Genomic DNA, 12,523 nt, shown 5'->3' with positions numbered 1-12,523 from the left:
CACACGCACTTTAGATGAGTTGTTTTTGACTAAAAAATTGTTACAAAAATATCAAATTGCTTTTCATGCTAGTTTGATATTTAGCATGATTTGTGCCAAAAAGTTAAAACAACAACATGGTGTTTTGGATTGCTCAACATGTACACTAAACAAGATGAAGCTAAAAGATGCATTAGGTCATGTTGAGTACATGGAGGAAATTGTGAAAATCAATGAAGTGCTTTCTTCCCCCAAATGTCGTAAAAGCAAAGGTGTCATGGTAGATTGTGAAAATTATGTTAATTTGCAAAAAGAGGTTTCTTATTTGAAAAGTTATTTGGAAAGATTTTCTGATGGTAAGAAACAACTTAACATGATTTTGGATCAATCTAAAGTGACTAGTTACAATATGGGTGTTCGTTTTGATGTTCATGACTATTTCACCAAAAATCAACCTAATGTTTTGAGTGTGACTGAACATGGTGAAATTTTGACAAAACTAAGTACTAAGAAAACAATTTTTAAGTCTACTGGAATTATGCCCTCTCTTTCTACAACACTAAAAGAAACAAAAACAAATCTTTCAAAACCATCTTCTTCTAAAGAAAAGTATACTTGTTCTTTTTGTGGTAAAGATGAACATCTTGTTGGTTTTGTTTCAGATTAGCTCGTAAACAGAAAAAGGAGAGAGAAATTGCAGTTGCAAAATTAAAGTGGCAAAAATCTGGTTTTCCCTCGTGGAAACCGGTCAGACCGCAGTGGGTCCCGCGGTTAGACCGGTGACCGGTCAAACTGGCTACTGAGCGGCGGTCAGACCGGCGGTACAGAGGCGATCAGACCGGCAGTACCCCATCGGTCAGACCGGCTTCGGAGAGATTTTTCTAAAAATTCTCAAACTATTTTTGCATGTGGATGTATGCCTATTTGATCTACTGGTTGTGTGTCTCAGTACTGGATTTCTAAATTTCTTTTATCTAACCCTAGTACTGAGGCTTTGACGTATACTTGTGTGTAGGCTTTGGTGGCAAGGAAGGAGAACGTGTGGATCGTGGATTCCAGTTGTTCGCGGCACATGACCGGTGATAAAAATTGGTTCTCCTCCCTCAAACAGGCATCCAAGACTGAATCGATTATCTTTGGTGATGCTTCTACTAGTGCCGTTCTTGTTACAGGTTTGGTTAAGGTAAATGACAAGTTCAAATTGAAAAATGTAGCTTTGGTTGAGGGCTTAAAGTATAATTTGCTTTTAGTTTCACAAATTGTTGATGAAAATTTTGAGGTTCACTTTAAGAAAACTGGAAGTAAAGTATTTGATTCTTGTGGTGATTTTGTGCTGAATATTTCTTGCTATGGAAGAGTGTTTAAAGCTGATTTTGAAAATCTTGTTTCACCTATGAAAACATGTTTGGTTGCTAAGTTTAAAAAGGATGTGATGCTTTGGCATCGTGGACTTGGACATGCTGATTTTGATCATCTTACGAGGTTAAGTGGTTTGGATCTTGTTTGTGGTTGGCCTAAACTTAAGAAAAATCTTGATTTAATTTGTACACCATGTCGTCATGCTAAGATGGTTGTTTCTTCACATGCTCCTGTTGATTTTGTGATGACGGATGCACCGGGACAGCTATTACATATGGACACTGTTGGTCCAGCTAGAGTGCAATCCGTTGGAGGAAAGTTGTATGTGTTGGTTATTGTTGACGATTTTTCTCGATATTCTTGGGTTTTCTTCATGGCAACTAAGGATGAGACTTTTCAATATTTTCATGATTTGTATCTTCGATTGGATCTTGAATTTCTTGGTTCTTTGAAAATAATTCGAAGTGATAATGGTGGTGGGTTTAAGAATGCTTCATTTGAACAATTTTGCAACGAAAAAGGTCTTGAACATGATTTTTCTTCTCCTCGTGTTCCGCAACAAAACGGTGTTGTTGAAAGAAACAATCGATCTTTGGTTGAGATGGCTAGAACGATCTTGAATGAGTATCATACTCCTAGAAAATTTTGGGCTGAGGCGGTTAACACTTCTTGAGGTCAAAACTTGGAAAAACTTATGAACTTCGATTTGGATGTCAACCTAAAGTTTCATATTTGCGTATTTTTGGTTGCAAGTGCTTTGTCTTGAAATCTAGAAATTTGGATAAGTTTGAGGCACGCTCTACCGATGGAATGTTTCTTGGTTACCCTGCACATTCACGTGGCTATCGTGTACTTTTTTTGGAAACTAACAAAATTGTTGAGACTTGCTTTTGATGAGGCTAGTCCAGATACTATACCAGAAATTGCAGGTACATTGTCACAGGTTCAGGGGAGGATGGTCGTATTTTTAAAGACGAGAGCGACGACTTTGACAATGAGGTTGGCTCGGCCGGTCAGATTGGGCGCCAGGCGGTCAGACCGCTGGCACACGTCCAATCAGACTGGCGTAGGATGTGCAGTCAGACCGGCCAGGTTCGTCGGGTTCTGGTTTTGTTGATACTAATCAGGATGGTCCTCCAAAGGCTACAACTTCGACCAGTACTGGTACAGAACATGAAACAACTTCAGAAGTCGTTGCTCCTTTGCATATTCAACGACGACATCCGCTGGAACAAATTATTAGAAATTTTGGTGAGCGGACAACAAGGTCTAAGGACTCATGATGTTTCTGCAAATTCTGCGTTTGTTGCTACTTTTGAACCCAAAGATGTTACTCATGCATTAACTGATGAATCATGGATTAACGTCATGCATGAAGAACTTAAAAATTTTGAGAGAAACAAAGTTTGAATTTTAGTTGAACCACCTTCTGGATATAATATTATTGGAACCAAGTGGGTTTTCAAAAATAAACAGAATGAGAATGGTTTAATTATGAAAAATAAAGCTAGACTTGTTACTCAAGGTTTTACTCTGGTGGAGGGTTTTGATTTTGATGAAACTTTTGCTCATGTTGCTAGAATTGAGGCAATTAAATTTTTGTTAGCTTTTACTGCTTCAAAAGGTTTTAAATTGTATCAAATGGATGTTAAAAGTGCTTTTCGAAATGGTTTTATACAAGAAGAGGTTTATGTCAAACAACCACCAGGTTTTAAAAATCCTGATTTTCCCAACCATGTTTTTAAATTTTCTAAAGCTTTGTAAGGCTTGAAACAAGCACTAGAGCATGGTATGATAGGCTTAAGAACTTTTTGCTTGCAAAAAGTTTTCAAATGGGAAAGGTTGACAAAATGCTTTTTGTTCTTAAGCATGGTGATAATCAACTTTTCGCTCAGATTTATGTGGATGATATCATCTTAGGTTGTTCAACTCACGCTTTGGTTGTGGGGTTTGCTGAGACTATGCGCAGGGAATTTGAGATGAGCATGATGTGTGAGTTATCGTACTTTTTGGGATTGTAAATTAAGCAAACACCTCAAGGTACATTTGTGCATCAAACGAAATACACAAAGGATCTTTTGAGATTTTTCAAGATGGAGAATTGCAAGCCAATTTCAACACCAATTGGTTCTACAGCTGTGTTGGATCCTAATGAAGATGGTGAAGCTGTTGATCAGAAGGAGTATAGAGATATGATTGAATCTTTGTTGCATCTAATTGCTTCTAGGCCAGACATACAATTTGTTAAGTGTTTATGTGCACGCTTTCAAGCTTCTCCTCATGCTTCACATCGTCAAGCAGTCAAGCGGATAATGAGGTATTTGAATCATATACTTGAGTTTGGAATTTGATATTCTACTTCATCTTCTATATGCTTGAGTGGATATTCCGATGCTAATTTTGCTGGTTGTAGAATTGATAGGAAAAGTAGTAGTGGAACATGTTATTTTCTTGTTACATCATTGATTGCATGGTCTTCTAGAAAACAATCTACTGTTGCTCAATCAATGCTGAGTCTGAATATGTTGCTGCTGCTAGTTGTTGTTCTCGATCAGATTCTTTGGCTTATATCAACTTTGAAAGATTATGGTCTTACTTTTGAGAAAGTACCTCTTTTTTGTGATAATACTAGTGCTATTAACATTGCTAAGAATCATGTACAACACTCATGCACAAAGCACATTGATATTCACTTTCACTTTTTGAGAGATCATGTTGAGAAAGGAGATGTTGAATTGACGTTTTTGGACACAAAGTTGCAACTTGCTGATATTTTCACTAAACCATTGGATTCTTCTCGCTTTGCTTTTCTTCATGGAGAATTGGGAATAATTCATTCTTTTGGCATGGTTTGTGGGGGAGTTTTGTACATCATGGTTTTATCAATCAAAATTTGACAATAAGAAATATTGAGAACAAAGAGCTTTGCTTTATACATATGGTATTTTCTTGTGCATGTTAGCAATACTATGAAGGTTTATTTGTCTCTAGCATAGCTTGTATGTATTTTAGTCTTTTTATGAGGCCTAGATATTGTTTTTAAGGGAGATGATGCATGACACTTAAATTCTATAACTTGAATTAAGAAAATATGCAATATTGATGCTAGCATATGGTTTGATTTATAAATGCTTATATATGTGCTTTATTGAATTGTTATTCCTCAAATAGCTTTGTAATGTCTCATTGTGCAAGCGAATAAAATTATCTATGAGAGAAAAAATGAATACCGAATCCTTAGAAACAGTCTTGACGACATGGACGTATTCGATGTGAGCAAAAATAATGGGTGTCGAATCCTTGGAAACAGTCTTGATGACAAGGACGTACCTGGAATAATTGAGAGAAAAATATGAGCAAAAATGCTCAAATAAAAGTTATAAATTCTCTTGGTTGTTTTGTGCTAGAGATAATTTAAGAAAGAGTGATAATTGCAATAGGTATATATGTATAGTGTTTATTTTTCAACCTATGTGCTTCTAAAGATGTTGCATTATAAATCGTATGAAATCATGAATTTTGATTGTTGATTTGAACTTAGTTGTAAAATCTTTGGTTCATGATTATACTTTAATGCATGCTTGCTATATTATGGATGGGTTTATCTTCTTTTTATTGCAACACATGACTTGATATGCTATATGTATGCTAAGCTCTTGAACATAAATGAACATAATTCCTATGCTTGATGAAATCATTATCAAAAGGGGGAGAAGAGAAGAGATTGTGCATGTTTTTCAAGTCAAGGGATAATTTCTTTGTTTTCAAAAGTGAGAGAAGTTTTCTTTGAATTTTGAGCATGGAGTACACGGTGTGTTTTTTGCTTTTTACCACTTTTGTTTTTATTTTTCCAAACAACAAAACATATTTGATGGGTTTGCCAATGTGTTCATCAAGGGAAAGATTGTAAAATCAAAGTGTTTTTCATTCTTATTCTGTGATGAACAATCGACATATGTGATTATTGGTTTTGATATTTGGAGATTATTGGCGAAGTAGTTTTGGAGATGATTGGATTTGCTGGTGATCTGCAGGTGTTGCTGATTGTCGGGTCCGGTCAGACAGGCCAATGGTTGCCGGTCAGACCGGTGTGTATTGTGCGGTCAGACCGGTCAGCCCGCGTTCTGACCGGCCGACTCTGTGTCCATTTCGATTTTGGGTTGCTTGTTTGGATATTGTTGGAGGTATACCACGAAGGGCCTTCGGCCGGACCTGCCGAAACCAAGAACTTGGGCAACAGGCTCAGACCGGAGGCAAGCGGCGAAGGTCGAGGAGAAAACCATATGGGCGAAGGCCACAAGGCGAAAGCCGTGGCTTGGAATGTGCCAACTTCGCCGAGCGAAAACCTTGTCAGAGGGCCGCACGAGCGAAGATGATGAGGCGAAAGCCTCGGCACAAAGGCACGGGTTTTGCCAAAGTACCGAACCTCACCGTCAGGAGGCCCAGCGGGCCGCTTACGCCTTCGGGGGATTTCGGCAAATAGATGGGCCAAGCCATTTAAGCCCAATAGGGGCCCATACATGTAAAGGACACAGTGTGCCCTCAATAATGTCCCTATCATAAAGGTAACCATGTAAATTCGCTTGTAAAGTCTAAACCCTAATAGGGGGAACCTGTAATAGGGCTATAAATAGCCCCGTAGGGCCAGATAATAGGGTGATCCAAAAATTTTTCACTAAGCAATACTATTGTCTTTCTTTTCCAACTATCCATGGATGTTTCATGTTTATGGCTTCTAGATGGATACTATGCGTATACTATTTTTCACTAAGCAGTACTATTGTTGAGAGAACCACGCCTTTCGACGTGAAGCGGTTGTCTATTTGACAACAGATATCCATAGATGATTCATGTTTATGGCTTCTAGATGGATACTATACGTATGTAATATTGTTGTTTGCTAATAATGAGTCAAGTTGGAGATAGCTTGGTCTCGGAATATGGTTTCTTTGTTTGATTCATGTGTAAGTGTCTTGATGCCTCGGGAGAGTACTACCGGTGATGGATCGAGAGTCGACTTGGAGATAAGGCGATGTCCGGACAGTCATATATCATGCGGGATACTTAGGCTAAAGATCAATGCACGTGGTTGGTGAAGATTCCATATGGCATATGATGGAGATATTGTGTGCGTATGGGATGCGGAGTCGAATTTGGAAGGAGTCCAAATTTGGTATGATTGGAGTTTGTAAAGTTGGTTTCTTGTACGGGAAGGTTTCCTAGGAGGATTAGGACTTCTTGTATGAGTTTAGTTCGTGGTTTTAGGCTGCCTACCTCATTTATAAATAGAGAGGGAGGGTGTGGCCTCCCGGTATCGCTTTTGAGAGCATTGAGTTGAGGGTTGAGTTTGGGTTTCGAGTTTAGTCGAGATTTTCGTGAGGAGTGCTGTTGTTGCACTTTGTAAGCACAGAGATAAGTAATAAAGTTGTCATCTACATCAAGAGTTCTTCGATTTGTGTTTGCTCGGGTTTGGCGGTCTAACCGACGAGACACCGGCGGTCAGACCGGCGGCATCGCGGCGGTTAGACCGGCGGAGTAGCAGCGGTCAGACTGGTGGCGGCTTCAGGCGACGACAGCTGATCTCGGCGGTCAGACCGAAGATACAATATCGGTCAGACCGATGGCTTTCAGGCGGTCAGACCGGCGCAACTACTTCGGTCAGACCGCGATCCGTCGAAATTGAGGTAACTTTTATTTTCAGTAAAAGTTTTGGTTTTTGGGTACACCAACCATTCACCCCCCCCCCCCCCCCTCTGGTTGGCTTAGTTCTTGCTATTCGATCCTACAATTTTAAGCAATTACACTTATAGAAACTTAGACTAAGATGGCCGGACCGATGAATACAATGCGCGCAACACAGTTTTCACTGACCAGTAGGCATTTTCTCTATAGTGTATGTTTCCAGACTCGGTATTATTAATGAATCATTCAGACTTATTATATTAAGTGATTTGGTACAATTCAGATATGTTCTCAGACTAGCTGGGAAATGTTATCAGTAATCAGTTGGATATGTATTATTTATCGATTATCGCTGCTGCATATAACAAAATATTTCCAACAAATTACATAACTTTCACGCAATTGAGAACTATGAACAATTCACTATCGTGTTTCATCTACAAAAAAGTTACAATTTAGCTGAGCCTTCCTATTTTTCTATGAGTACACACTTGGACATTTGCACATCTGAAATAGGTGGGAAGCTAGTGAAATATCATCTTCACTTTATAATTTGCCTTCCTAGCAGTTCTGTTCGCTTGAATGGGAAGATCACTTGGTGGGGGAAGCATGAATGTACTCCAGTTCCGTAAAATAACCAGTCTGCAGGAACATGTCAAAATCATTGATATTTTAAATTAGGGGATGACTTATTGCTCTAATGATATCCACTGAACAAATAAGCTGGAAAACATGCATGATAATTTCATGCAGATCATCTTTTTTACATAGAGGGACGCTAGCTATTCAGGATCTAAAAGTTCTATGTTACTTGGCAGCTCAAGTTACATTAATAAAAACAAAACAAGACTTAAAGAAACCTAATAAGTATATGTGTGTGAAAAATATGAGAGCTTTCAGCGGTGTGTTTTGAAAAATATTAATATATCATACTGACATCAATTTTGCCACAATTGCACTTCTAGTAGCAACATGAGTGGTAATCATATTATTGTATCACCTCCAATTACTGAAAGGTGCTATTTTGGAGATACGTCTAGTTTAAATTTCAAAATTTAAGCATCAGGAACTTTTAAAAGTATTGAGATCAGATGTATGAAAATTATATTGGTTGATTTGTCTTTTGAAACTAAATCATAATATTATAGTTTATTTGTTTTACAAATAAGAGTTTGTGGTGAAAACTATACTTCAGGCAGTACCATTGTACAAAATGGCTCGTTTTCATGCACAGAGGGATTTATATTTTTTTCTTTTCTTAGTTTTTTGTTTTTTAGAATTGTAAGTACTAGTTTATACTACATGTTTTAGGTTTTAGCACCTCTGCAGGGCCACTGTTCTTTACTAAGATATAAATTGGCCCTGCCCTGCTTTTGGTTGATACGGTATAAGGATCAGAGTAAGTCTATGTACTGTACTGATTGCAATGTAATATAAGTGGATAAAGATTAAAAGAAAAACTCAAAACCCAATTTCCTGTTGCTTTGGATGCATGCATACCACACAGGGTAAAAGTTAACTCACTTTGCAGAATCACATGAAATAAATACTTTTTCGTAAAGGATCAGATTACCTTTTTCAGAAAGAAATAAGTCTCAACCTTCCTATCCATGTTTACAGCATCCAAGTCCTATGTCAGATATACAACCTCAAGTGTAATGTATGTGCTCTAATATATTATGCAGCTTTGAAGGCCTTCTTCGAAATAAAGGTTCTAAACGGAAAGAAGAACCACCATTTTTTAACTTCTTAGCGTCATACATTTCATTCCATGCTTGAACTATCTCGTCAATCTTGAAGCTCAATCCTGCAGAACAAAGAAAATGTATCAGCTATCCATGTACCAACCTTATAGCTAGTTACAGAATGTTAATCTGAAACTCACATGTTTGTTTTACTGATTGTATGATATAACCTGACTACAAATTGTCCAAGAAGTCCCAGTTTCTCAACCATAAATAGTTTATCAGGTTATGCTAGTGAACCCTGATATCTAACAATGCAATGTTTACCGCGTGGTTTGCACACATAGTTCACCTTATGTTATTGAAATTGATTGTTCTTGGCTAGAGGTAAACTACAACCTGGATAGATAAATCTTATGCATTTGTGTCTCAGTAATGGATTCTTGATAGATTACATTAGCCTTGTAACCCTGCTCGGTAAGTCTTCCACCTGTGAAGAATCCAATTGCAGGGAAATCAGGTGGAAAAAACTTTGCTTCTTCTTTTTTTCGCAGGGCTGGCGAAAGCCAGCCGAAGTTTATTAAGAAGAGGGGGAAACAAAGTATACAAAGGTTACAGAGAACTTTGCTTCTTCACTCATTCACATTTTTACTTACTCATAAACTGCTGCAGTCGTAGAAGCCCAGTGTTTGTAACAACTTGTAATTTTAACAAGAAACAAGTCGAACAATACAAACAGGTCAGTTGTTTTCCATCTACCATGACAATTATGCATGCACCAATTTTTCTTACTCACTAGCTATTCCAAAACAAAACCGTTTAGTATCGACCCAAAGTAACATTTTACCAAAAGTTAGGTCAGAAAACTTGCAAAACAAAAGTAGCAATGTTAACTGAACATTTCACGAACTAATTATTGCAATGTACAGGAAAATTTGCTTACATAGACAAGATGTTTGGGAGTAGATGATTTAGCAGGATTTCAATAAATAAATATTGAGTAACGCGTACCTTCCTGCGTTTTCTCATTTGCACAGTGGTTCTTTATCATCACACTGATGTCAGGCAGAGATGCTCCCCCAGTCTTAAATTTTTCGATTGCTTCAGTAAGACTTTCCTCCCAGCTGGATAATCCTAACTTGAATTCCACTACTGAACGCTCATAGAGAATGGTACCCCATGAAATGTTCAGCTGTGATCTCATATTTGAAGCTTGCTCAAACGCTTCATCTGCTGAGAACTCCTTTAAATGTCCATTCAAACCCAATTTATCCAGTAAAACTTTCTCCTTTTTGGATTTAGATAGTCCTTTTACACGCAGATATTCTATTCCTTCCCACATTTCGATCCCCTTTTCCATATTGTCCTCAGCATGGTTGAATAGTTCAAGGACTTCGGTTCCCATTCCTATCTTGCATGCATCTGCGTAACGCCATGAAAGCTTTGCTTGCTCAAACTGTTGCTGTCCGAGTGCAATGAGACCTTCATAAAAGTCTGGTTTTACGTCCACTGCCTCCTCAAACTTTTTCCCAGCTTTGACATACTCAGCGCATGCCCATTCATATGCATTTTTGACCTGCAGAAGTATTGATTCCTGTGAAGCATCATCAGATAAAAGTAATCGCTTCTTTGCACGAGACATGTGGACGTTGCCCCAATTGAACAATGCTAAAGCTGCCATTTCCTGAAATTTTGCCTCCGCGGATTGAAATATCTCCTGGGCTTCTTCACTTGTGATGGTTTCTTCCATGGCTTCATAGTACAGCCTCATACCGAGGTCACGTAGATCCACATATGCATCAGAATCAAAACCAACATGATACTTGAATAGACGGGCAAATTGTACCATCCAGTCATCTGTATAAGAATTCTTTTCACCGCCATGCCTAGAACTTCCACATTCAGACATGGAATTGTGATTTCTTTCTAACTTACTGTAGGAGGTAGTGGGCATGACAAGATCCCTAGTGATCTCACGGTCAGGACTTACCTCCTTTATATACAATCGGACAGGCTTTAGTGGATCTAGTTCCTCAACCCATCGCAGTTCTTCAGTTGAGGTAATTGTCACCAAGTCACCCTCTTTGTCCATAAATTTAAGAAGGATTGACTTCAAGTGAGGAGTGTACTTATAGCGAGCTATGTCCATCAGCTGCATCAGAGTTATATGTTCTGGAATTACAACGATCCGTATGTCATCTCCACAAACAAACTTCACGCTCTTCATTGCCCTCTTGTTAACATCTTTGTGATTCTTATGCTTGTCTCTACCATGGATTGTTGGCTTGAGCGTGGATCGCTTTTCCTGCTTATCCTCACCACGACCAATATGCCTGTCTAGAAAATGCTTTTCTCGGCTGCCGTTGGCATACCTTTCAAACTTGTCCGTGTGCTTTTCTTGCATGCCGAGACTATTGGTTTGTATCTGATCAATATGCTTTTGGCGTTTGTCCACACCACTACAGAATGGATGGGTTTCCTGCCCATGACTGCCTCTAACATGTATCTCTTTAAGATGCTTCTGATGCTTCTCTTGACCATGCTTCAGGTTGACACACATCTCTTCCATATTCAGTGAAGAATGCTGCAGTACTGTCTTCCCATCATTGCTGGCTCCTCGACTGCACTGCCCTTGCTTCGGCCTGGTCTCCTCTCTGTACTTCTCTTCGCTGCTCCGGTTTTGTTTTATGTGCATCTGCTCAGTGTCGTTTTCTTCGGGTCTTGCATCATTCTGCACATGGTTGTTCCCATTGCATTTCTCTTCCTCGGCAGCCCCATCATCCTCTTGCATATCCTCTTCATGAATCATTTCCCACACCTCTTCCTCAACTATGGAGTTTCTGAATTTGCGGGATACCTTCCTCTTGATCTTATCTTTTGCTAAAATAGCCTTAGGCTCCTCAGCCTCAGGCGAAACAATCTGTTTCTCCAGCAAAACGTCTTTCTCCTCCATCAGCTCCTTGATACTCTCTGATAGCTCCAATGCAGTTACATTGCTTGGTTCTAAGCTCAGCACCTTCTGTACATCCTTGCAAGCGAGATCCAGCTTATCCAGTGCTTCGAAACACCGTGCTCTTTTCAGTAATGCTTTCGTATACTTTGGTGATGCCTCCAATGCCAGATTACACTCCTCAATTGCATGATCAAGGTCCTCAGGATTCATGTGCATGTAGCAAGCAGCAGCGTTGCAGTGGAGAAAGGCGATATCATTGTGTTCCTTTGGAAGGAGCTTTATCGCCTCGCCAAATTTGATGGCTGCCTCCTCATAGTCCCTTCTCTGGAATAGCCTCGTCCCCTCATCCTTCAATTCAATAGCTTGTCCTATGATCAGGACTGCATCATCATTACTGACCTCTGGGAGGGGATTAGTCTCTTCAATGTTGTTGGGTTGGCTGTTCCTCGAGCTGCTTTCACCATCATTTGCTCCTAATTCACTTGTTTCATTCCCTCTTGGTGTAGTAGTACTCTCCATGCTGCAAGCCTTTCAATCTCCCACACAAAAGAATTGACTCAGATGATGATCCGATAATTTCTTTTGGAGCACCACCTCTCCTCCTCTTGCTGAAAATCAAGAAACCGCGGAATCTCCCGCTCTTCTTTCCGATTAAATTTGCAATTGGAACAAGAAGAAAAATCAATTGATATGGATGGGAAAGAGAGATTGGGCAGCACGATTCGCTCCTCCCTCTTTCCCATGCAAATGGAAACCTTACCCTATCCTGGCAATCCCATCGAGAATGCACGAAATATAGTTATATAAGAAATCAAGCTGGTAATTGGTGTCCTAAAATTTGATCAGAATGGAAATGGAAGGAAAG

General features: G+C 39.1%; 1 protein-coding gene across 2 annotated transcripts; it reads right to left on the bottom strand.

Annotated features, from left to right (window-relative positions):
* Positions 1–7,392: 7,392 nt before the first annotated feature.
* On the bottom strand, positions 7,393–12,523 carry LOC127784248 (HSP-interacting protein-like). Of its 2 annotated transcripts, none has more exons than XM_052311441.1 (3): positions 9,717–12,523; positions 8,594–8,827; positions 7,393–7,662 (listed from the first exon to the last, which is right to left on the bottom strand). In XM_052311441.1, exons 1-2 carry the CDS (start codon positions 12,175–12,177, stop codon positions 8,670–8,672), a joined length of 2,619 nt encoding a protein of 872 aa, XP_052167401.1. In that variant the 5' UTR covers positions 12,178–12,523; the 3' UTR covers positions 7,393–7,662; positions 8,594–8,669. The 2 variants fall into 2 exon arrangements, with proteins under 2 accessions (XP_052167401.1, XP_052167402.1); XM_052311442.1 differs by lacking the exon at positions 7,393–7,662 and adding an exon at positions 9,105–9,195 and having other exon boundaries at positions 8,715–8,827.

This window comes from Oryza glaberrima, chromosome 9 (genome assembly GCF_000147395.1).
Source record: "Oryza glaberrima chromosome 9, OglaRS2, whole genome shotgun sequence".
NCBI classification, from domain to species: domain Eukaryota; kingdom Viridiplantae; phylum Streptophyta; class Magnoliopsida; order Poales; family Poaceae; genus Oryza; species Oryza glaberrima.
Note: the sequence above shows the minus strand (reverse complement) of the source record. Positions and strands in the feature narration are given on the sequence as shown.

Bases quoted from the DNA above. Each gene is read 5' to 3' on its own strand.
- LOC127784248 (XM_052311441.1), bottom strand. From the start codon at position 12,177: ATGGAGAGTACTACTACACCAAGAGGGAATGAAACAAGTGAATTAGGA. The intron at 8,828-9,716 runs GTACGCGTTACT...TTTGTTCTGCAG, and splicing joins AAATGAGAAAACGCAGGAAG to GATTGAGCTTCAAGATTGAC.